The sequence below is a fragment of the Pantherophis guttatus genome, chromosome 8 (assembly GCF_059756535.1).
Source record: "Pantherophis guttatus breed Tessera chromosome 8, ASM5975653v1, whole genome shotgun sequence".
NCBI classification, from domain to species: Eukaryota; Metazoa; Chordata; class Lepidosauria; order Squamata; family Colubridae; genus Pantherophis; species Pantherophis guttatus.
In genome coordinates this window covers 82,716,303-82,738,527 of record NC_142070.1, presented here as the reverse complement: position 1 = coordinate 82,738,527, position 22,225 = coordinate 82,716,303, and the positions used below count along the sequence as shown (strand labels likewise).

Genomic DNA, 22,225 nt, shown 5'->3' with positions numbered 1-22,225 from the left:
TTTCTGGTTTCTTCAGTTTATATATAACATGAAATTAATAGTCTTTCAAATTACATCACATTACTAGCAATATATCTTTGTTTATGATTTTTAATAAGTCAGTAAAGATTTTCCCCCCCACACACACAGAAGAATATAATATTCTGCTCACATTTTCCTCAGAAGATTTCTTTCTGCATTTATTTTACTAAGCTTTCTTTTATCTTCTTTTCTTTTTTTGGTAGTTCAAAAGGAAAAAAAAAGAATAAGAAAACTAAAAGATGGATTTAACTAAGCAAAATGGCAAAAGGCTTTCATGTTTTCAGCTGATATATATTTCCTTCTGGGAAACTGTTTCTCTTGGGACAAAGACTTATTTTTAAAATGATCAAAATGTCTGCGCAACCAAGAACTTTCGAAGTGCATTCTTCAAATTTGAAATGTTTCTTTATCTTGAAACATCTAGATAACAAATGAAAAAAGAAGAACTGGATTGTTCTTATAAGACTTTTTACCCCTGGCTCAGTAAAGAAGAAAGTCACTAATTAGAAATCAGAAGATATATTCCCAAGGAGACCCAAGACAAACAGACACTAAATACCTGCTCAACTAGGAAAACAAATTCTGTGCTTAACAATTCACCTTAAAAATATTGCACCAGTGAAAAGTTTAGCTGAGGTCTCATGTTGAGATTACAGAATACAGAATAGCAGAATAGGACGGGACCTTGGAGGTCTTCTAGTCCAACCCTAAGCTCAAACAAGAAACCCTATGCCATTCTGAATAAATGGCTGTCTAATGTCTTCTTGAAAACCTCCAGTGTTGGAGCATCCACAACTTCTGGAGACAAGTTGTTCCACTGATGAATTGTTCTCCCTTTTAGGAAATTCCTCATTAGTTCTAGGTTGCTTCTCTCCTTGATCAATTTCCATCCGTTGCTTCTTCTCCTGCCTTCAGGGGCTTTGGAGAATAGCTTGACCCCCTCTTCTTTGGGGCAGCCCCTCAAATATTGGAAGGCTGCTATTGTGTCATCTCAGTCCTTCTTTTCACTACACTTACATTCCTGCAACCTTCCTATGTTTCAGCCTCCAGCCCCATAATCATCTTTGTTGCTTTTCTTCGCTCAAATATATTTAGGCCTCCAACTGCATGTATGTTTTCAGAGGTTTTAGCCCACAATCATAGTCAGAGATAGTCATTAACAAACAAGGGTAGCATGGCTAACTAGCTTTATGGCTGGTAAAAATATCCAGATAAACACACACACAAAAAGACTTTGTTATTTCAATGTCATCCCTCATTTTGTTACAGAGAGCTCACAGTATCTACTGCGTACTCTCCCCTTACTTAAGAGGGTGAAATATTTTCTCTTACTTTGTGAGTTAGGGGCCAGTTACAAAACGGAGCATTGTAACAGCTTTAATATTTCAGCAATGCTTTAATATTTTATCACTTAAGTGGACAATAAAATGGAAGTTTGCTATATAAAGAAGAACTATAATGGAAAGTAATGGGATTATATAACAGAAACTGGACAATACAGAAATAAGGTAGCTTCCCCAACTCTCTTTGAACGGAGACTGCTAGCATTGGTTGGAATTCAAGAAGCAACTAGATTCCAAATGAAGTGTCCTTTGCCAACCCAGAGCCTTCCTGGAGCTACAGATGAAGATTAAAATCCTGTAATTTGAAATTTCGTTTAACAACTGTCTCCCCCCACCTACTAACATCTTCTTCTTCTTCTTGATCAGGACTGCACTGCACACAAGATGTTTGAAGCACGACAACTTAACGTAGGCCCCTTTCCCTGCTCCCAAGTGGACAGCGAAAAAGTAACACACTTGGACACAGTCCAAGGAGCCTTCTTGTGGCCTGACCATTAGTGATCCCTCAACTAAACCACCTGGTTTTTACCTGCCTCGCTCCATCTGGACAAAACTGAACAGTATAAGGTCTGATATGGGAAGAAATGCTTCCAGCCTGTATCAGTGGGGATGGAAAGATTCCCCCTGTTGCGATTGTGGTGCCGAAATGCAAACTATTAGACATATTGTGCAACATTGCCCATGACATGCGTTCTCTGGTTGTCTAGAACAGGGGTCAGCAACTTGTGGCTCTGGAGCCGCATGTGGCTCTTTCACACCTCTGCTGCAGCTCCCTGTCACTCAAAATATGCTTCACAACAGTCAATGTGTGACACTTGCCAGCACGCAATTTATTGAGCTTTTCAATGCTTCATAGGCCAACCATGGATAAATCCAAGAAAAGAAAAGTTTCAGAAGAAAGCAGAATGTTTAATTCAACTATATATGCTAGTTTTGTGGCCGCTCAAGAAATAGTCAGGCACGGGAAGGGTTTTTGTGGCTCCCGGTGTTTTCTTTTCTGTGGGAAACGGGTCCAAATGGCTCTTTGAGTATTTAAGGTTGCAGACCCATGGTCTAGAAGATTTGCACAAAGCAACGCCAGAGGTGTTAGGAGAGCTGAACTGAATATCCAGTAATGAGGCCACCACCATTGTCCCTGTAGACGTTTTGCATACAATTACGTGGATTGCGTGTGTATGTTTACTTCTCTTTGTCATGTTCTCATCATACATTAAATAAGTAAATACACTTGGGAAGGCCTTATTCCTCAGTCCAGCACAGCTCCCCAGCTTCATAGCTCCGTCCCCAGGCATAGAATAAGTCAGCTAAAAAGTCTCACCCAGAAACTGAAAAGATTTATTGAGTAGCATTTTGGAGATCTGAAATGAGTGGTGCAATGGCCTAGAGGTGGAGCTCTTGCTTCACAATCAGGAGGCTGTGAGTTCGATCCTAGGTAGCGGCAGATATTTATCTCTCTGTGTTCTGACCTAGGCTTCCTTAGAAAGCATACAGGCACAATCTTAGTCCCGGCAAACCTCTTTTATTCATACAGCTGTGAATTATTGTCATTCCCAGTCCAAAAGGCTTCTCGAACAGTCTTTCAGGGGAATATTTACAAACACCCACCTTATCTCCCTTGGAATGCTGCCAGAGAACTAATTGCCAAACGCAGGGCAAGGCCAAAGGTAGCACAGAGTCAAACAGAACTTTCCAAAGCTTTAACTGACCATATGAACTAAATTGCTTCCTGCAAAAGCTCACGTCCTGTTCGCTCCTCTTTTGTGTCTTATGGGAGGGGCCAATCATCTCCAAGCCTTACTCCCAAGTCGACCCTGTTTCTGAATTGTTCCTGTCTACTGGCAACTCTGTGGATGCGCACACTGGGAACAGGCTCCCACTGTTCTTCTCCCTCGCTGATGTCAGACTCCGGAGGCAGCAAAGAATTACCAGATGGCCTTGGCCCCCTCTCTGCCTCCGACTCAGAGCCCTTGTCCAAGCCTTCTCCAGACTCCAGGACTGGCCCATGTTCCTCCCAAACCTCCTCACTGTCCGAATCTGCTGCCAGCTCTACTGGCTGCCTGGCAAGCGACAACACTCTGGGCACAATGAGTAATTGTTTGCTGCGAATTCAACAGGAAGGGCATCCGTCCAGTAAACACTCAGCTCCATTCATTTGCCCCGACTCCACCCTGATGTAAGGGATTACAGTATAAAACAAAAAGAATTTTTTGGGGGAGATCTGCAATTCCATACAGATTGACCCAACAAACAGAAACAATGTCCTGCGAATGTTTGAAATATGTAAACAAGAAAAAAAAAGGTTACTTCATGAGGAAAGCAGGAATTTTCAAGAACCAGGATGTATTTTGGCAGTTCAAATCCCTAGTACAGGTCTCCTGTGTGAGCAGGGGTTTGGACTAGATGACCTCCAAGTTCCCTTCCAACTCTGTTACTGTTAAACTGTATCTCTAGAAGAGGGCAAGGTGCTGTGACCTCAAAAATTTTGCAAACCTGAATCCATTTCAGATTCTCCTCTGGTGTGGAGGAGTATGATAAATTACTGATCAAGAGTGTTCTCGGGAACGATGGCCATTCAAACATATTGATCTACACTGCTTTGTAAAAGAAAAATAAAAAAATCTACATAAAACATTCAGCGCACGTACAATTTTTCTGCCGTAAAATTATTGAAAGCTACCTGGCCGTAACAGATTTTTCAATTATCTCACTATAAAACCTTCATTAAATTTTGCAATCAACCGTGGTCCTTTAAGGATTCTTGTGTCCTGTTTGCCACTGAGCAATTCATCTTGCCCTGTGAAGAGTTATAAGCCATGCTAACAAACAAGAAACCACCATGCCTAAACTAAGATATGGTGGATATTAAATTGAAGCAATAGTATTAGCAGTGGGTTTCACATTATCTTACTACTGGTTTGCCCTGCGCGCGCCTGCTTGCTTTTGTGTGCGTGCACGCCAGTGGTGAAATCCAATTTTTTTTACTACCGGTTCTGTGGGCGTGGCTTGGTAGGCGTGGCTTGGTGGATATGGCAGGGGAAGGATACTGCAAAATCTCCATTCCCACCCCACTCTGGGGCCAGCCAGAAATGGCATTTGCTAGTTCTCTGAACTGCTCAAAATTTCCGCTACCGGTTCTCCAGAACCTGTCAGAACCTGCTGGATTTCACCTCTGATGCACGCCCAGTTCGTGCATGTGTCTTCCTTTCACGCATGCGCCCGGACTTCCATGTATGCGCCCAGCCTCAAATAGGATGACATAGAGCCAGGCCGTGATTTCCGCTACCGGTTCGTGTGAACCTGTCTGAACCGGCTGAATACCACCTCTGAATGGTATTAATGATGGCACATCATTTATACACTCAGCAATTGGCTTCGTCATGAGGGAAAACCATTCTTCTCTACTCTCTTTGCTGTAGGAGAGAACCACAAGACCCACAAAAACTGGGGGGTGTTTTTCCCCCTTGAAAGATGGAAAAAGTTGCTGTTGAGATTTTTTTTAAGGGTGAAGAAATCAAAAAGCAAGAGCGCCCTTTTGAAATTAGCTTCAGATCTGCCTGTTCCAAACTGTCAGCATGTTAAAGAGAGCCGAGATGATTTATTTCCAGCTTAGCTGGGTTGCCCTTGAAATGACTGCATTGTTAGATTGTGGGTTTTTTTTTTTTTAAATCATAGGGAGCTCACACAGGGAGCAAACAGGTGCTTAACAGGGGAGAGGCCAGGAGGGATTGGGTGGCTGTTCATTGCTGGGGGGGCATCAGAGGAACAAGTTGTAGGGCCTTGCTCTCATGACCTTGTCAGAGTATATCATCAACTGGAATAGGACATGCTCAGCCAATGTATAGGCATAGCAAGTAAGTCAGCCAATGAGGGCTATTCGGGAGCTGAGACAGACTGGAACCAGGGCGTGTCTTAGTCTGCAGCTTCTGAGTCCGTGCAGAGAAACTGAAACTAGTCTGCTCTGCTGAAATGAAACTAACTGTTCTCTCCTGCCTCGTGTTTTGCTTGTAACTGCTACTACATTGAAGAAGAATCTATACTGGTATTGTAAATTTATATTTATGTATTATTATGTATATAAAGAAGTTAATGAATCCTGCTGAATCGGTTTGCCTGTCTGTGCTTTCTGGATTTGATTTTTGCAAGAAACTCTGACAGACCTGCCCAGAAGACCAATGTTGGCTCTCCAGCCTGAAAGGTTCAACCAGCATTTCTGCTACAAAAAAAAAAAAAGGCAGACTGGTAAAGGACCTAGCAGCAAAGACAGGTTATTAAAGAAGTTCTCAGAACATGCTTTCGAAAAGAAGATCAGATGGAGGAGATGGAGAAAGATGACACACACACACCCAAAAAAAACCTTGTCAAGAAGAACTCTTATTCCCCGAAGCTGTAGACACTGGTGATGTCTCTAGTCCATTGTTTCTCAACCTTGTCATATTTATTTATTTTATTTATTTATTTGTCAAGCATATATAAGATAACAGGTAAAAGTATAAACAAAATTTGAATACATGAAAAGAGCAAGTAAAAAGGAATATTAGGACAGGGACGGAAGGCACGCTGGTGCACTTATGCACACCCCTTACAGACCTCTTAGGAATGGGGTGAGGTCAACAGTTAATAGTCTAAGGTTAAAGTTTTGGGGGTTTGGGGAAGAAACTACAGAATCAGGTAGCGCATTCCAGGCATTGACCACTCTGTTGCTGAAGTCGTATTTTCTGCAATTGAGTTTGGAGCGGTTTACTTTGAGTTTGTATCTATTATTTGCTCGTGGATTGTTGTGGTTGAAGCTGAAGTAGTCATTGACAGTTAGGACATTGTAGAAGATAATTTTATGTACTACACTTAGGTCAGACCGAAGTCGCAGCCTTGCATCTTAAAGTTACTATGGTTGAGGAACACCGCTCTAGACTCTTGAAGAGTAGCTTTTGCAAGCTTTTGGGACTTAGGAAAAGGACTCTAGAAGGCCTGCAAAGAAAAAGGACGCCTGAGGGTTCCTTGATGCTTTCTGAGCTTGGTTCTTTTCGTTCAGTTTCTTCATTACCCAAACTAGCTAACAACATCAGTGCTAGCGCTAGTGTTTTTATTAAGAAACAGTTGTGCCAAATTCATCCTTTTTCAGTAGACTAACCAGATTGTGGTAGACATGGAGTTCTTTGACTTGAGTGAAATCTCCCATGAGATTGTAGGACAGAAGATGGCATCTATGGTGCTCCTGTTAGAGAGAAGCAGAGCTGGTTGAGCAAATTGCACCTTGCAAGTCATTGAGTCTACGTCAGGTTGGAAGCCTTGAGTCCTGTGCCACAGGGATGTGCCTTTTGAGATGCTACATTGTTCAAACCTACTTATAAATGACGTGGGTTCACAGTTATGAAATGGGATGATCAAATATGCAAACAAGGCAGAGAAAACAGGGAGATGGAGAAATGCCAGCTGTTATTTTTTTTCTTCATCTCCCCCAGACTTCACGTACGGAACTCCTAAGAGCAGCATACTAATTGAATAGACTCTGATGTTTAATTAAAAATATGGAGGCAGAATAAGGCAGCCAGTTGTGTTTTACATCCGCACTTTTCCTCCTCATTACTTATTTCTTCCTTTATGGCTGGGGTCTCCAAACCTGGCAACTTCAAGACTTGGGATGGAAACCAATCAAGGAGAGAAGCAACCTAGAACCAAGGAAAAAAATCCTGACAGTGAGGACAATTAACCAGTGGAACAGCTTGCCACCAGAAGTCATGGGTGCTCCATCACTGGAGGCTTTTAAGAAGAGATTGGACAACCACTTGTCTGACATGGTATAGGGTTTCCTGCTTGAGCAGGGGGTTAGACTAGAAGACCTCCAAGGTCCCTTCCAACTCTTGGGAGTTGGGGACTTCAACTTCTAGAATTCCCCAGCCAGTACTGGAGTTGAAATCCACAAGTCTTAAAGTTGCCAAATTTGGAGACCCCTCCTCTATAGGACCTTTGATGTGGTGGTCTGGATTCAGGGGTTAAATCCAGCAGATTCTAACAGGTTCTGGAGAACCGGTAGCAGAAATTTTGTGTAGTTCGGAGAACCGGCAAATACCACCTCTGGCTGGCCCCAGAGTGGGGAGGGAATGGAGATTTTGCAATATCTTTCCCTCAGGAGTCGAGAGGGAATGGGGATTTTGCAGTATCCTTCCCCTGCCACACCCATCAAGCGACACCCACCAAGCCACACCCACAGAACCGGTAGTAAAAAAAATTGGATTTCACCACTGCCTGGATTTCATTATTCCAAGAATGAAGCAGAAATAAGGCAACAAGGCCAATTAGAGTAGATATGGAGACACACACACACACTGGTCGCTTAATATGCTAAATAAATAATTGGGTTATTTAGCAGTTGGGCAGACATCTATCAACTCTTCTTTATCATCTGAGAAGTCAAAAGAGTTTTATCTATTTGCCCCTGATCAATAACTGACTGTTACCAATATTTTTTCCCCAAATTGTGGGAAAGAAGAACAGGGAAAAAAAGTGACGTTTAAATATCTCACAGCTCTTTATGCGGATGTACTTTGTAACTCTGTGCAAAATACCATTTCACCTAAAAAGGACAGAATCGTTGGAAGCTACACAGCCTGGTCCAGCCAGACATTTCTTCTTCATGCACTCAAATGAAAAATTATTTGGAGCATGATCCTTCTCCAACTGAAGATTTATTACCAGAATAACGAGGAAACTCACACAGAGAAGTAATATGGGGCTGATGAAGCATTTATTCGTTTTACAAATTAAAAATTCTGCTGGATGATGTGGAGGATTTAAAAAAAATAAAATAAAGTTTCACATCACCGGACAGAATTCTTTCAATTCTTTTTTAACGGAAATACTTTTAAAAAGCTGGGAGACATTATTTTTAACCTGTTACTTTAGAACATTTCTGCATTTTTATTTCATGGAAAAGAGACAGGAAAATCTGAATTATTATTTTTTAGTTGGTCTCTTCTTAGCATACTAAAAAACAGAGGCATCAGCCTGCCAACAAAAGTGCGTATAGTCAAGGCGATGGTTTTCCCAGTTGCAATGTCTGGCTGTGAAAGTTGGACCATAAGGAAGGCTGAGAAGGCCAAAGAATGGAGGCCTTTGAACTCTGGTGCTGGAGAAGAAGACTCCTGCGAGTCCCTTGGACTGCAAGGCCATCCAACCGGTCAGTCCCAGAGGAGATCAACCCTGACTGCTCTCTAGAAGGCCAGATCCTGAAGACTGAACTCAAATCCTTTGGCCACCTAAGGAGAAGGAAGGACTCCCTGGAGAAGAGCCTAATGCTGGGAATGATGGAGAGCAAAAGAAGGGGACAGCAGAGAAGGAGGTGGCTGGATGGAGTCACTGAAGCAGTTGGCGTGAGCTTCAATGGACTCCAGAGGATGGTAGAGGACAGGAAGGCCTGGAGGAACGTTGTCCATGGGGTCGCGATGGGTCGGAGATGACTTCACAACTAACAACAACAAGTCTCTTCTTAAAAGCCTCCAGTGATAGAGCATCCACAACTTCTGGTGGCAATCTGTTCCACTGGTTAAATTGTTCTCATTGTCAGGAAATTCCTCCTTAGTTCTAGGTTGCTTCTCTCCTTGATTAGCTTCTGTTCAATGTTTCCTGTCCTTCTTTCAGCTGCTTTGAAGAATAGGTTGACTTTTTCTTCTTTATGACAGCTCCTCAAATATTGGAACATTGCTATCATGTCCTCCCTGGTCCTTTTCTCCATTTTAATTCCAATCAGTCAAGCCTAGCTTCGCCACAGCGTAATAATTTTCTTGCAAACCGTGTAGAAATGGTTCATCAAGACGTACTTTGGAGACTTTTGTTGACTTTTCGGCTCAATCTCCGTTATTCCTGGCAGAAGCACAATTCCCATTTTGTAGTTGACTGACTTCTATGCCGACTACATCAAAATGCCTTTATGAAGTTACATTACAGCAAGTGTCTCAAAGGTGCTTTCTGAAGAGGCAACTGGACTTTCTATTTTTTTTCCCCTCTCTTTTGAAAAAGCACCTTTAGGGCAACCACGATCTGGATGACTGAGAATTACAGCAAGTGACTGTGGTCTATGTAGCCTTGTAAAAAATCAGATGTTTCGTTCACATCAGCAACTAAAAGCTAACAATGTAGAAAAGGCCTGAGCCAGTGTGTAGCTACAGTACTACAAAAAGCTGTTTAATTCAATCATTCACTTACAAATGTCTGGTCAGCAACAGTGCATACAATTCAATTAGATGTCACAACAGGCCACAATAATCTTGTTATAAACCCTCAACATCATCCACAGCTAGACGTCTTAACTGGACAGACATGCTATATTTTTTTTACCCTCTTTTCACAGAGTTAGAGTCTCTCGTGACTCCAAACTAATGATGTGTTTGACCCTGACTTTAACAGATTAACAGAGTTGGAAGGGATCTTGTAGGTCATCTAGTCCAACCCCCTGCCCAAGCAGGAGACCCTACACCATTTCTGACAGAGGGCAGTCCAGTCTCTTCTTGAAAGGTTCCAGGGATGAAGCTCCCACAACTTCTGAAGGCAACTTCTGTTCCATGGGTGGATTGTTCTCCCTGTCAGGAAATTTCTCCTCATTTCTAGGTTGAATCTCTCCTTGGTCAATTTCCATCCATTCTTCCTTGTCTGGCCTTCAGGAGCTTTGGAGAACAGCTTGACCCCCAACTCTTTGTGGCAGCCCCTCAAATATTGGAAGATTGCTATCATGTCTCCCCTGGTCCTTCTTTTCATCAAACTAGATACCCAGTTCCTGCAACCGTTCGTCATATGTTTTATCCTCCAGTCCCCTCATCATCCTGGTTGCTCTTCTCTGCACTCTTTCTAGAGTCTCCACATCTTTTTTATAGTGTTGTGACCAAAACTGGACGCAGGACTCTAGGTGTGGTCTTACTAAGGCTTTATAGAGTGGTATTAGGACCTCCCTTGATCTTGATTGCATCCCTCTGCCTGGTCACCTCCCAAATCAGGTACAGGGGGTCCTCGACTTACAACCACAATTGTCCCCCAAAATTTATGTCACTAAGCAAGACATTTGTTAAGTGAGTTTTGGCCCGTTTTAAGACGTTGCTCGCCGCAGCTGTTAAGGAAATCACTGCAGTTGTTAGGTTAGCAACACAGTTGGTTCCCCATTGACTCTGCTCTGTCAGGAGGTCACAAAAGGGGGGTCACGTGACACCCCACCCACCCACCCCCGGGACACTGCAGCTGTCATAAATATGAACTGGTTGCCAGTTGTCTGAATTTTGATCATGGGGATGCTGCAACAATTGTTAAGTGTGGAAAAACAGCCTTAAAGCATTTTTTTTCAATGCCGTAGTAACTTTGAACCGTCACTAAATGAACTGTCGTAAGTTGAGGACTAACTGTATTTCAAACCAGCATTGTAGTATCAGGGCTTGGCCTACATAGGAGGCATCTTCTACTGTTGTCCTGCCTCATCCTAACCCAATAGCTTTTCTTTTAATCGGATAGTACACATTTTGCTTATAATATTCAGTAAGTGAACGAGTCAATACTTTAAAAGAACAACACTTTTATTATAAATAGGCAATGTGTGTGTGTGTGTGTATATATATAGTATATAATATGTTTGTTTGTGTCTGTTTAAAAAAGGAGCGAATATAGGGATGAAACACACATTTCTCGTGATTCTTTGGCTCTCCTTGCCGTTTGTTTTTGGAAACCCAAGCGCAGCATTTTGATGAGAACTAATTTTAATCTGCCAGAATTTATTTTGGGAACAGTGCATAAAAATTTGCTCTACTAATAACCGATGCTGTGATCAGATTTTACCTCTGTCCTTCCCACTCCTTTTACAGCACACGCAGAAATTAAACAGCGAAGGAGAAGACGAGCTCCCTGCATTTTGGATTGGCATCCTAAGATACCACAAAAATTATTTGGGAAAGAGATGATGGATGTTTAGATATTCTTCCAGTATTTCAGAGGCTGCCCCAAAGAAGAGGGGGTCAACCTATTCTCCAAAGCCCCTGAAGGCAGGACAAGAAGCAATGGATGGAAACTAAGCAAGGAGAGAAGCAACCTGGAACTAAGGAGAAACTTCCTAAGAGTGAGGACAATTAACCAGTGGAACAGCTTGCCACCGGAAGTTGTGGGTGCTTCATCACTGGAGGTTTTTAAGAAGAGATTGGACAACCACTTTGTCTGACATGGTATAGGGTTTCCTGCTTGAGCAGGGGGTTGGACTAGAAGACCTCCAAGGTCCCTTCCAACTCTGTTATTCTGCTATTCGATTACTCTATTGATTAGGCATTAGCTCTCTCCTTAGTTTGTCTGTAATACACTTTCAAGCTGAATATATTCAGCCCCTAATCGATTCCTTCCTCTGCACCCTTCAGGCCTCCATCACTCCTTCCTTTACACTTGTAGGATGCACAAGTGGCAGCAAGCTTTGGTATCTCTGAACCCATGGAAATGGATGTCCCCCTCTCATGTTTAATGTGCCCAACCCAAACAAAGCCAGTGGGAAGTGAGTCCCACAAGTGACAGTATGATGTAGCTCTGAAGTGCTGGATGCAACTTCTCCCATGTGAACTTCCTCTGCAGGACATTTCCGATTTGCTGTCCCTCCATTCAGATGAAAGCACCAGGGATGCTCTCCACGAGACAGGTGCAACATGTAGGAAACGAAGATTCCTCTCCAGCTGAGCATGACATTGCAATGTTATAACATAAATTTGAATTCTGAGGCTGAAGGGAGAAATGTGAACATTTGAAGTTCTGGCAAGAAGCTTTCCACAGTCGTTTTGATCTGAAAGCGGGAGGAGAACAAACATGGACCTTGGAAAGGAATGGGCTCCAGAGCTACAAGGGTGGAAGGGACCTTTGCTTTGAACGATCGTGTCTACAAACAGCTCAAAGTCAGGAAACTGGTCACCTAGATTAAGCTAGCAATAGCACTTGGACTTTTATATACCACTTCACAGTGCTTTCCAGCCCTCTCTAGGAGGTTTACAGAGCCCCCCACCCAACAATCTGGGTCCTCATTTTACCGACCTCAGAAAGATGGAAGGCTGAGTCAACCTTGAGCCTGTCAGGATCGAACACCTGGCAGTGGGCAGAGTTAGTCTGCAATACTGTATCCTAACCACTGCACCACCAAGGAAGGAAGGAAGGAAGGAAGGAAGGAAGGAAGGAAGGAAGGAAGGAAGGAAGGAAGGAAGGAAGGAAGGCTAAGTCAACCTTGAGCCAGTCAGGATCGAACTCCTGGCAGTGAGCAATGAGTTGGGCTGCAATACTGCATTCTGACCACTGAGCAACCAAGGCGATCAGGCAAAAATATCAGGCAAGATAACACACCTGTCCCTCTTTCTTTCCTGGTTTTGAGAAAATCAACTTTGACACCACCCCAAGCAGAGGCATCCAGAAAGTTATTTGGAAAGTTTCATGTCAGCCCCACCACTCTGTTGGAGGAAACGTCTGCCTTTGTACCTGGGTCAGTCGACCCCCATCTCTGCAAACCTTGATCCTTCAGAACAGAGGATGGCTACCTCCTCCCCCCCCTCCTTTGGTTTTGCAAGGCAAACTCAGAATATGTGTGTGTGTGGCTTGTTCTTTCCCTGAAGTTTTGTTCAGAGCTGTCATTCTGGCTCGGTCACTTTGCAAAACTGGACAAGCCAGAAGAGATATCTCAGGGGCTGCCCCAAAGAAGAGGGAGTCAAGCTATTCTCCAAAGCACCTGAGGGCAGGACAAGAAGCAACGGATGGAAACTCATCAAGGAGAGAAGCAACCTGGAATTAAGGAGGAATTTCCTGACCGTGAGAACAATTAACCAGTGGAACGACTTGCCTCCAGAAGTTGTGAATGCTCCAACACTGGAAGTTTTTAAGAAGAGATTGGACAACCATTTGTCTGAAGTGGTGTAGGGTTTCCTGCCTAAGCAGGGGGTTGGACTAGAAGACCTCCAAGGCCCCTTCCAACTCTGTCATTCTGTTCTGTTCTGTTCTGTTCTGTTCTGTTCTGTTCTATTCTATTCTATTCTATTCTATTCTATTCTATTCTATTCTATTCTATTCTATTCTATTCTATTCTATTCTATTCTATTCTACTCTACTCTACTCTACTCTACTCTACTCTACTCTACTCTACTCTACTCTACCCTACCCTACCCTACTCTACTCTATAAAGATGGCTTCTTCTAGATGGGAGGGGGGAGCAAGGGGAGAGATATAAAGGAAGGTCAGGCTGAAGCAAAACACAGCTCTGCCCATCTTCATTAAATGCCAGTCATGATTGCAACTTGATTTAAAGATCAGAAAATGAGAAAAGCTTTGCCTTTTACAAAATCCTTCACTAGGATATCACCCACTTCATTATCCTGCATCTGAATCGCCTGGAACTAGAGAGCTGGAAAACGGGAACGATTAATGGTCCAAACAGGCACCGTGTGATATCTCCAAATTTTGAACATATGGCGAGTCTACACGTCTCTCCAATTTCACAGGGGAAATTTGCACACAGCAAAGTTGTGGTCTTTGTAAACGGACCCCTGGCTCAGATCAAACCGAGAGACCAGAATGTTGAGTTTTACGGAGTTTGATGGTTAATGTACTGAGCTGAAGATAAAAAGCAAATTGTTGGATTTTCAGGCAACCTTAACGCTTGGTGTCAAAGGGTGTTTTCGCTGTCTGCATCATTCATTACATTTTTATCCTTTCCTCCTGAAAGCTCAATGCAGCAGAAAGGATCTTGGCTTTACTCTTTGAGATACCACTCTAGAAAGCCTTAGTAAAAGCATATCTGGAATACGGCACCCAGTTTTGGTCACCACGCTATAAAAAAGATGTTGAGACTCTAGAAAGAGTGCAGAGAAGAGCAACTAGGATGTTGAGGGGACTGGAGGCTCAAATATATGAAGAACGGTTGCAGGAACTGGGCCTGGCTAGTCTAGGGAAGAGAAGGACCAGGGGAGACACGATAGCATCTTCCAATATTTGAGGGGCTGCCACAGAGAGGAGGAAGGGGGTCAAGCTATTCTCCAAAGCCCCTGAAGGCCAGACAAAGAATAATGGATGGAAACTGACCAAGGAGAGATTCAACCTAGAAATAAGAAGAAGTTTTCTGACAGTGAGAACAATCAACCAATGGAACAGAAGTTCGGAAGTTGTGGGAGTTTCATCCCTGGAGGCTTTCAAGAAAAGACTGGACTGCCATCTGTCAGAAATGGTGTAGGGTCACCTGCTTGGGTGGGGGGAGGTTGGACTAGATGACCTACAAAATCCCTTCCAATGCTGTTAATCTGTATCTATACCTGTCTCCAAATTAGCAGATTATAAGTAATGATGGTTTCCTATAGCATCTCTCAACACATCTGGCCCCTGACTTCGTCTCTGACTCTTTGTCTTCTTTCTTCTACAAAGACAACCAGACACCTAACTTTTGTGTCCATTTGTTCTTCTCTTTTCATGAACAAGGGGATGATGTTGACAACTGGTCTCCTGAAAAATTCTGGAGATGCAGTAGACGATCAACCACTCAATCATTTACAGCAGTCGTGAATCTGCAGTATGGTGACACACTGGATTTTATCAGCCATCAATCACGGACTTTGGAGTCTGGTGTATCAAGATTAGACAGATAGTGGTGCATGGCGAATTGTGATGACTCCTCCAGACATCTGTTCAGATGTCAGGTCGGGGGAGGTTGAATCAGTTCCTGGCACATCTGGAGGAGAGTTGGTCAGTGGCTCCAAGAAGCCACCTAAGAGGGATTTGGTCCAAGCACAGCTGCAGCAGGACAGCTCTGAGGCTCCAGGTGGGGAAATTATGCAGTTGCAGCCTGTCAGTGAAGAGGAGGAGGATCTGCCTTCTGCCCCTGATCCAAGAACACATAGGACAGAGAAAAGGCAGGACCAGAGAAGGTCAGCCAGGTTCCTTGCAAGGAGGCAGCCTCGCCCTTCTTGATGGGCTGCATCAGAAGCTGGCTATTTAGCACAATAGACAGATGGAAACGTGTTCATTTCTTAGTTGTCTGTTTCCCAGTCATTGTGATTCTTGCTTTGCTTTGGATTAACACCATGCCCTGGCTTTGGGTCATACCTTGTGAACTCTGGACTTTTCTTGCCTCCTGAACCCTCTTGTGTTGTGGATTTCATTTTGCCTGGTGGGTTTATCTTGTTTGGGAAACTTTTAGGTGAACTCACTGGCCGATTGCTCTGTGGGCCAGGATCAATCTGCTTTTGGCTGGATGTGACTGGGACAGTTCTGGGTTTTTAGTGAAGGAAGTAGCTGGGGAATATTTTAAAAAAACCCACTAAGCCACCATTATGTGTGTGTGTGAGTGAGTGGGACAACACAGAGATCCGCTGGGGTGGGGAGTGGGCAGCATCATTTAAAGCAGGGGTTGTCAACTATGCCCCCTTTAAGACCTGTGGACTTCAACTCCCAGAATTCCTGAGCCAGCAAGTTGAAGAGTTAAAGTTCAAAGGTTGTAATTGACCACCCTGGAGTTAAAATCTCTGGATTTCCTGCCATCACTGGAATGAATGAAACCGTGACTAAATAGTTGTTTGAATTTACCCCGTAACTTCAGTCCTCTCTACTAATAATGGAGAACCTAAGGACCTGAGCTAACTAAGCATCAGCTTAGGAAAAGATGCCTCTCCTTTAAGGTGGACCTGTGTTGCTATGTTCACATATATTTCAAAGCACTTTCTGGAAACTGGATCTGAAACCAAGAAGTGTAGCTTGATACCACACAGTTGCAGAATGCTGGTCTGAAACTGGTCATCCAGCCTACCTCATGGATGACCAGAGAGAGGAGTATATTTTATATTCCAACTGTTAGACCTTCTCTGGCATTTTGAGATCTTCTAAATATCGATTGGCTGGCAGTGCAATGTTAGGGAGATGTAGCACCTTCACGCCTTGCTTAGCGTTGAGTCAAGCGAGCAGGACTGGGATGTATAAAACTCAACAAATTGAAATTGAGAAGTCAGAAGAACACCGTAAGAGCAAAAGAATGGATGTTCTGGGCTCATGTGTTTAAAAAGAACCCCCCGTCTGCTTTCACCAGCCATCAACTCTTTTAAAATCGGGTCCCAACATTCAAAAGCAAATTATTTTAAATCCCTGCTGACTTTTAGTGGGAGAATTAAGCTGAAACTTAATTTATTGGTTTAAATGGAAGAGAATTCCCGTAATGAGAGGATTTAATTTGTGATTAATTCTTTTCCATTCAAATGAAGGTATTAACTCTGCTTGGATTGTCCCCGTTCGCTGATACGGCAGCACGGGAAAAGGAAGGCGTGGGAAGCACGAAGGCCCAGGGAAGAAAAACCAGAGACAGCAGCCAAGAAGGTAAAGCCAATTTAGGGGTCACCTTGGCCAAACTACAGGGCTGACTCAGAAGCTGAAAAAGGCTTGGTAGAAGTGGGAAGTCCATGAACTCTTCGGAGAAGCTGTTGGCCTGAGAGTGGAAGATCTCTGGTCGTTTTAACGCAGCAATGTGGTTTTACTCATTATTGTGCTTGTAAACTCTCCAGAAATCACCTTTTGGGAAATCAGCAGCCGAGGTAAATTTGCTCAATAAATAAGTAAACAAGGTAAAGGTAAAGGTTCCCCTCGCACATACAGTATGTACTAGTCGTTCCCGACTCTAGGGGGCAGTGCTCCTCTCCGTTTCAAAGCCGAAGAGCCAGCGCTGTCCAAAGACGTCTCCGTGGTCATGTGGCCAACATGACTCAACGCCAAAGGCGCACGGAACGCTGTTCCCTTCCCACCAAAGGTGGTCCCTATTTTTCTACTTGCATTTTTTAAAGTGCTTTCAAACTGCTAGGTTGGCAGAAGCTGGGACAAGTCACGGGAGCTCACCCCGTTACGCGGCACTGGGGATTCGAACCGCTGAACTGCCGACCTTCCGATTGACAAGCTCAGTGCCTTAGCCACTGAGCCATCACGTCCCTTTAGTAAACCAGAGAGAATGCTAAAATGCTTGCCCTCACTACACCCCATGTGTGACAAAAGAGGGAAAGGATTAAGATTGGCAATTAGACTACTTGAATACGGTATCATAAAATTCAAGTAAACATCAATAAATAAAGCAAGAAAATCACCCGTTTGGGATCCGGGAGATATAGACTGTCCTGTCAAAACTTGAGACAAACAATGTACTTACACATCAGCACATAAAAACTTTCAAGGCTTAGTAAGTAGCCAAGAGTTAATGCGGAGACCGGCCCATTTCTGTCTGTCCATATTCAGGCTGATTTTGCATAATATTTATGTACAAGCCCTTTGCAGCCCCGTCTAGCTATATCTGCCTTCCATCTGTATAGAGATGCCACCGGTTCCTACCAGCACATCATAAACTGGCATTTTTAACAAGGGAAAGGAAAAACGTGGCCTTGAAAAAAAGCAATGGAGATGTTAACAATAACCTAAGATCATTAGTGTAGTTGTCACCCAAGAAACATGATCTCTTTATTTAGAATAGCAGCCCGCTTCTATTCTAAGGGCCAGCTTTTCTTTTTAAAGTAAGATCAATCTATCAACCCGTCTTCCTGCACTGTTCTTCTCAGCCACCCTTGCACTACTAGAGGTTAATCCATGCTTGATGTGCGCAAGTGTTCTTTCTCTCTCTCTCTCACTCACACACACACCAATTTCTTCCAAGTGTCCAGTTTCAAGGATTCTGCTTTTGGGAGAGAAATTAGAAACAAAAAATTCAGAGGCTGCAAATTCTACTCCTATTTCACTACTTCTCCCCCAAGACAATTCCCTAACTAAGCGACCCCACGTTAACATCCGGCGTCGGTGTGAAGTTTAGCCCGCCAAGATCAGCTCTGCTTGCCGACTAAGAGAACCCAAAACCCGTTCAGACGTTATAACTAAGAAAGGAAAGTGCGCCGGAACCACAGATGCAAACTCAAGAGCGGCTGGAAGCGTCTTTAGCCGCCCTCTGCATCTGCGTCGTTTTGCGGATTCTAACTCGAGTCAACCTGGTTTTTCTGCTCGGCTGGGCAGAATTTGCAGCCCGGCATCCGAAGCCTTTGGATAGATAAGGAGGCGCCTTAAGGCTGGAGGAGAGAGAGCCGAGTGGCAGCTGGAAGCCTCGCCAGCAGCCCAGGTGCTCTTACCTGTCGGAAGCGTCCCGGTGACGACCCTGAAGAGATACTGGGCAAATTTCCAGATTTCCCGTCTGCACCGTTTGCGGCATCCGCTCATTTTAGGCAGAGCCGCGTCTCCCCGCAGCAGAGCCAGCGAGCGAGCGAGCGAGAGCGAGGGCGCGTCCTTGGCTGGACCAGAAAGCGGGCGGAGGTTTCACGCGCCTAAGCCGGGCTCCCCTTTGCCTCCTCCGGAGCTGCCTCGCCCAACCCGGGGCGGGGGCGGTGGGGGGGGAGGCAGAGGCGCCCCCAAGTCGCTTCCTCCCGAGGGCTGGCCCAGGAGGTGGAAGGAAGGCGGGCAGGCGCTCCGGTCCCCCGACGCGTGGGAAGCCCCCCCAGGCGGGGAGCAGGTCAGGACCGCTGCTCGGCTGAACCCTCCGGAGGGCTCGCCCAGAGGCCGGCTCTGCGAAGCCAACTCTGCCCCTGCCCAGGGAAAGGCGCCTTCCTCGAGGAAGCAGCCGCCGACGGCTGGAAGGATGGAGCGAGGACCACGCCGGCCGAAGGGAGACGAGGCAACGCCTCCCTCTGGGCAACTGGAGAGAGAGAGCTTGGGGGGGGCGGAGGGGCCGTTCATCACCCTCTGGGAGAAGGGGAGGGGGCCAAAGGCGCGGAAAGTTTCTTAGGCTGCAACAACGGCAGCACCTTGTTGGTTTTTTGTGGGGGGGGGGGCTTGGGTCACTGTCAACTTGTGGAATAAGGAAGGGCGCGGACTTCGTGTTTTGCGGGGGAGGGGGAGGGGGAAATAACTCGGCCCTGCAGTAAAGGGAATGTCAAGCATAGTTAGGCAGTTCAGCTTTAAGAACAAGTTTGGAGAGAGAGATACCTCTAGGCAGGGCCAACTCTTGGGACCGCATAATTAGACGTACAGTTAGCTTTAAGGCTACTAGATGATTGATATGGATGGAGGGAGGGAAGGTCAGATAGATAGATAGATAGATAGATAGATAGATAGATAGATAGATAGATAGATAGATAGATAGATAGATAGAGATAGGTGGATAGATAGATGAATACAGGAAGAGGGAGAGGGAGGGAGGGAAATAGGTAGGTAGGTAGGTGGATAGATAGATAGATAGATAGATAGATAGATAGATAGATAGATAGTCAGATAGCTAGGTAGATAGGTAGATGATAGATCAATAGATAGATAGATAGGTAGGTAGGTAGATAAGTAGGTAGATGATAGATAGATAGATAGATAGATAGATAGATAGATAGATAGATAGATATAGATAGAGTAAATAGACACAGATAGACTGACTAACAGACTGACAGATACTGACAGATGACAGATAGATTGACAGATGATAGATTAACAGATGATAAATTTCACAGATGATAGATAGATAGATAGATAGATAGATAGATAGATAGATAGATAGTCAGATAGCTAGATAGAGAGGTAGATGATAGATCAATAGATAGATAGATAGATAAGTAGGTAGATGATAGATAGATAGATAGATAGATAGATAGATAGATAGATGAGAGAGAGAGATGATATACAGTAGATAGACAGACAGACAGACAGACAGACAGAGGATAGATTGACAGATGATAGATTACCACATTCTATTGGTTCCCCAGAATGTTGGAGTACCAATCTGGCAGCCTGCCTTTAGATCCCAATTGCTTTGGAGAGTAAATAGGATGTAATTAGGAAGGTCTTTTCAAACTGGATCCCTGTTGGGCAGGTTGGGTTGAGGGAAAATCTCCCCATAAACTGGGTGTCCAACTCTTCCCATTTCCAATGCAACACAACCTAGGACAGCATTGCTCAACTTTGGCAATTTAAGACGGGTGGACTTCAACTCCCAGAATTCCCCAGGCAGCACATGCAGAATTCTGGGAACAGCCTCCATTGCCAGAAGCTTTGTTCTTTAGTATGCAGGAAAGGGCCTCTGTCCACAGGGCATCACAGAAAATCTTATTGCGTATACATAAAATGGCCAGAAATCATCAGAAGCCAGATTTAACTTGAAGGAGACTTTTAAAATGTGGTTGGATTTTTATTCTGTCTTTTCCACAAAAGTTTAAATGGCTTTTGTGGAATGTTTATTTTATGTTATTCCCCCTACCAAATCTTGTATGAAGTATTATGAGCTCACCAGGCTGGCCTAACATCATTTAACATGACTGCTTCACTGAACTCAGATCTACGTCAGGATGCAATTGGATTGCAAAACGATAATTTTCAACTTACACAATGTGAAGAAGTAAAATTGTCCAGTTTATGTTGCCCCAAATAAATGCCTCTCCTTGTGGGTTTACACTTTCCACTTAACAACAAGTGGAGTCCCGCAGAATAGCCACATGCTAAAACTGGCAGCAACATTTTCAGGGGGAGAAATAAATAAATTATAAATGGCAGTTGAGTTGATGTGAATCAAATTAGCTCTTTTAATACCCTCATTATTTCCCCCCCCCCAAAAAAGAATATAAATGCCCCCAGAATCCTGGACCTCAGAATGGTTCGAATCCCCTGGAGAACAAGACCTCATCTAGCGCAAGAGAACAATTGATGCATCAAGAGAATTGGGAAAACTTAATTACTTTTAAAATCAAGGGCTGTAAACAAAAAAGGAACAAACAAGGACGAACCTGTAATGACGCAGAATATGGAGCCAAGAATGATCAGTGAACACAAGATATAGATTTGTAAAGCATGGTTTTACAAGAAGGAGTGCAGAGAGCAGAGCTAGAAAGAGTGCAGAGGAGAACAAAGAGGATTAGGGGACTGGAGGCTAAAACATATGAAGAACGGTTGCTGGAACTGGGTATGTCTAGTTTAATGAAAAGAAGGACTAGGGGAGACATGATAGCAGTGTTCTGATATCTCAGGGGCTGCCCCAAAGAAGAGGGAGTCAAGCTATTCTCCAAAGCACCTGAGGGCAGGACAAGAAGCAATGGGTGGAAACTCATCAAGGAGAGAAGCAACCTAGAACTAAGGAGGAATTTCCTGACAGTGAGAACAATTAACCAGTGGAACTTTTTGCCTCCAGACATTGTGGCTGCTCCATCATTGGAAGTTTTTAAATAAGAGATTGGATATCATTTGTCTGAAATGATATAGAGTTTCCTGCTTGAGCAGGGGGTTAGACTAGAAGGTCCAAGGTCCTCCAAGATCCCTTCCAACTCTCTTAATCTGTTATTCAGTTTAGGCTGGAAAATCAATGTGAATATAGGAACATATAATAGAGATATGACAACCTAGAACTAAGGACAAATTTCCTGACAGTGAGAACAATCAACCAGTGGAACAGAAGTTGCCTTCGGAAGTTGTGGGTGCTCCATCATTGGAGGAGATCTTTCAAGAAGAGACTGGGCAGCCATTTGTCTGAAATGATATAGGGTCTCCTTCTCGAGCAGGGGGTTGGACTAGAAGACCTCCAAGGTCCCTTCCAACTCTATTATTCTACGTTCTAACTCAACCATAAAAGATAAAGAACTTCCACCACTCCTATTTCTACAGCATATATTTTATACACAATCATCTAGAAATCTGCAGTTGTAGTTTGCTAATATCAATTGATTTTTCAATTTCCACCAAAACAAATTTCCTTCAACCAGCTGCAGCTGATGGAACACAAAACTGCCATTCTAGTGGACACGTTGGGAACTGTCTACCCATCCATCTCTTCCATCTTCCCTCTGCCTCCACTTATGTTGATCTCCAGTTACCCTGTCCACTGCCTCTCAGCGATCTTATCTATTGGCTTT

General features: G+C 44.0%; 1 protein-coding gene across 3 annotated transcripts in view; it reads right to left on the bottom strand.

Annotated features, from left to right (window-relative positions):
- Window positions 1-22,225, bottom strand: part of KCNIP4 (potassium voltage-gated channel interacting protein 4) — a 267,229-nt gene that overhangs the window by 176,864 nt on the left and 68,140 nt on the right. Inside the window, exon 1 of one of the 3 annotated variants that reach the window (XM_060688933.2) lies at window positions 18,479-19,148. The exons of the other annotated variants lie outside the window; for them this stretch is intronic. Coding sequence (XP_060544916.1) covers window positions 18,479-18,566 — 88 coding nt within the window. The 5' untranslated portion in view covers window positions 18,567-19,148. Of the gene's footprint in view, window positions 1-18,478; window positions 19,149-22,225 lie in introns of those variants that run through there. 3 annotated transcript variants of the gene reach the window in all.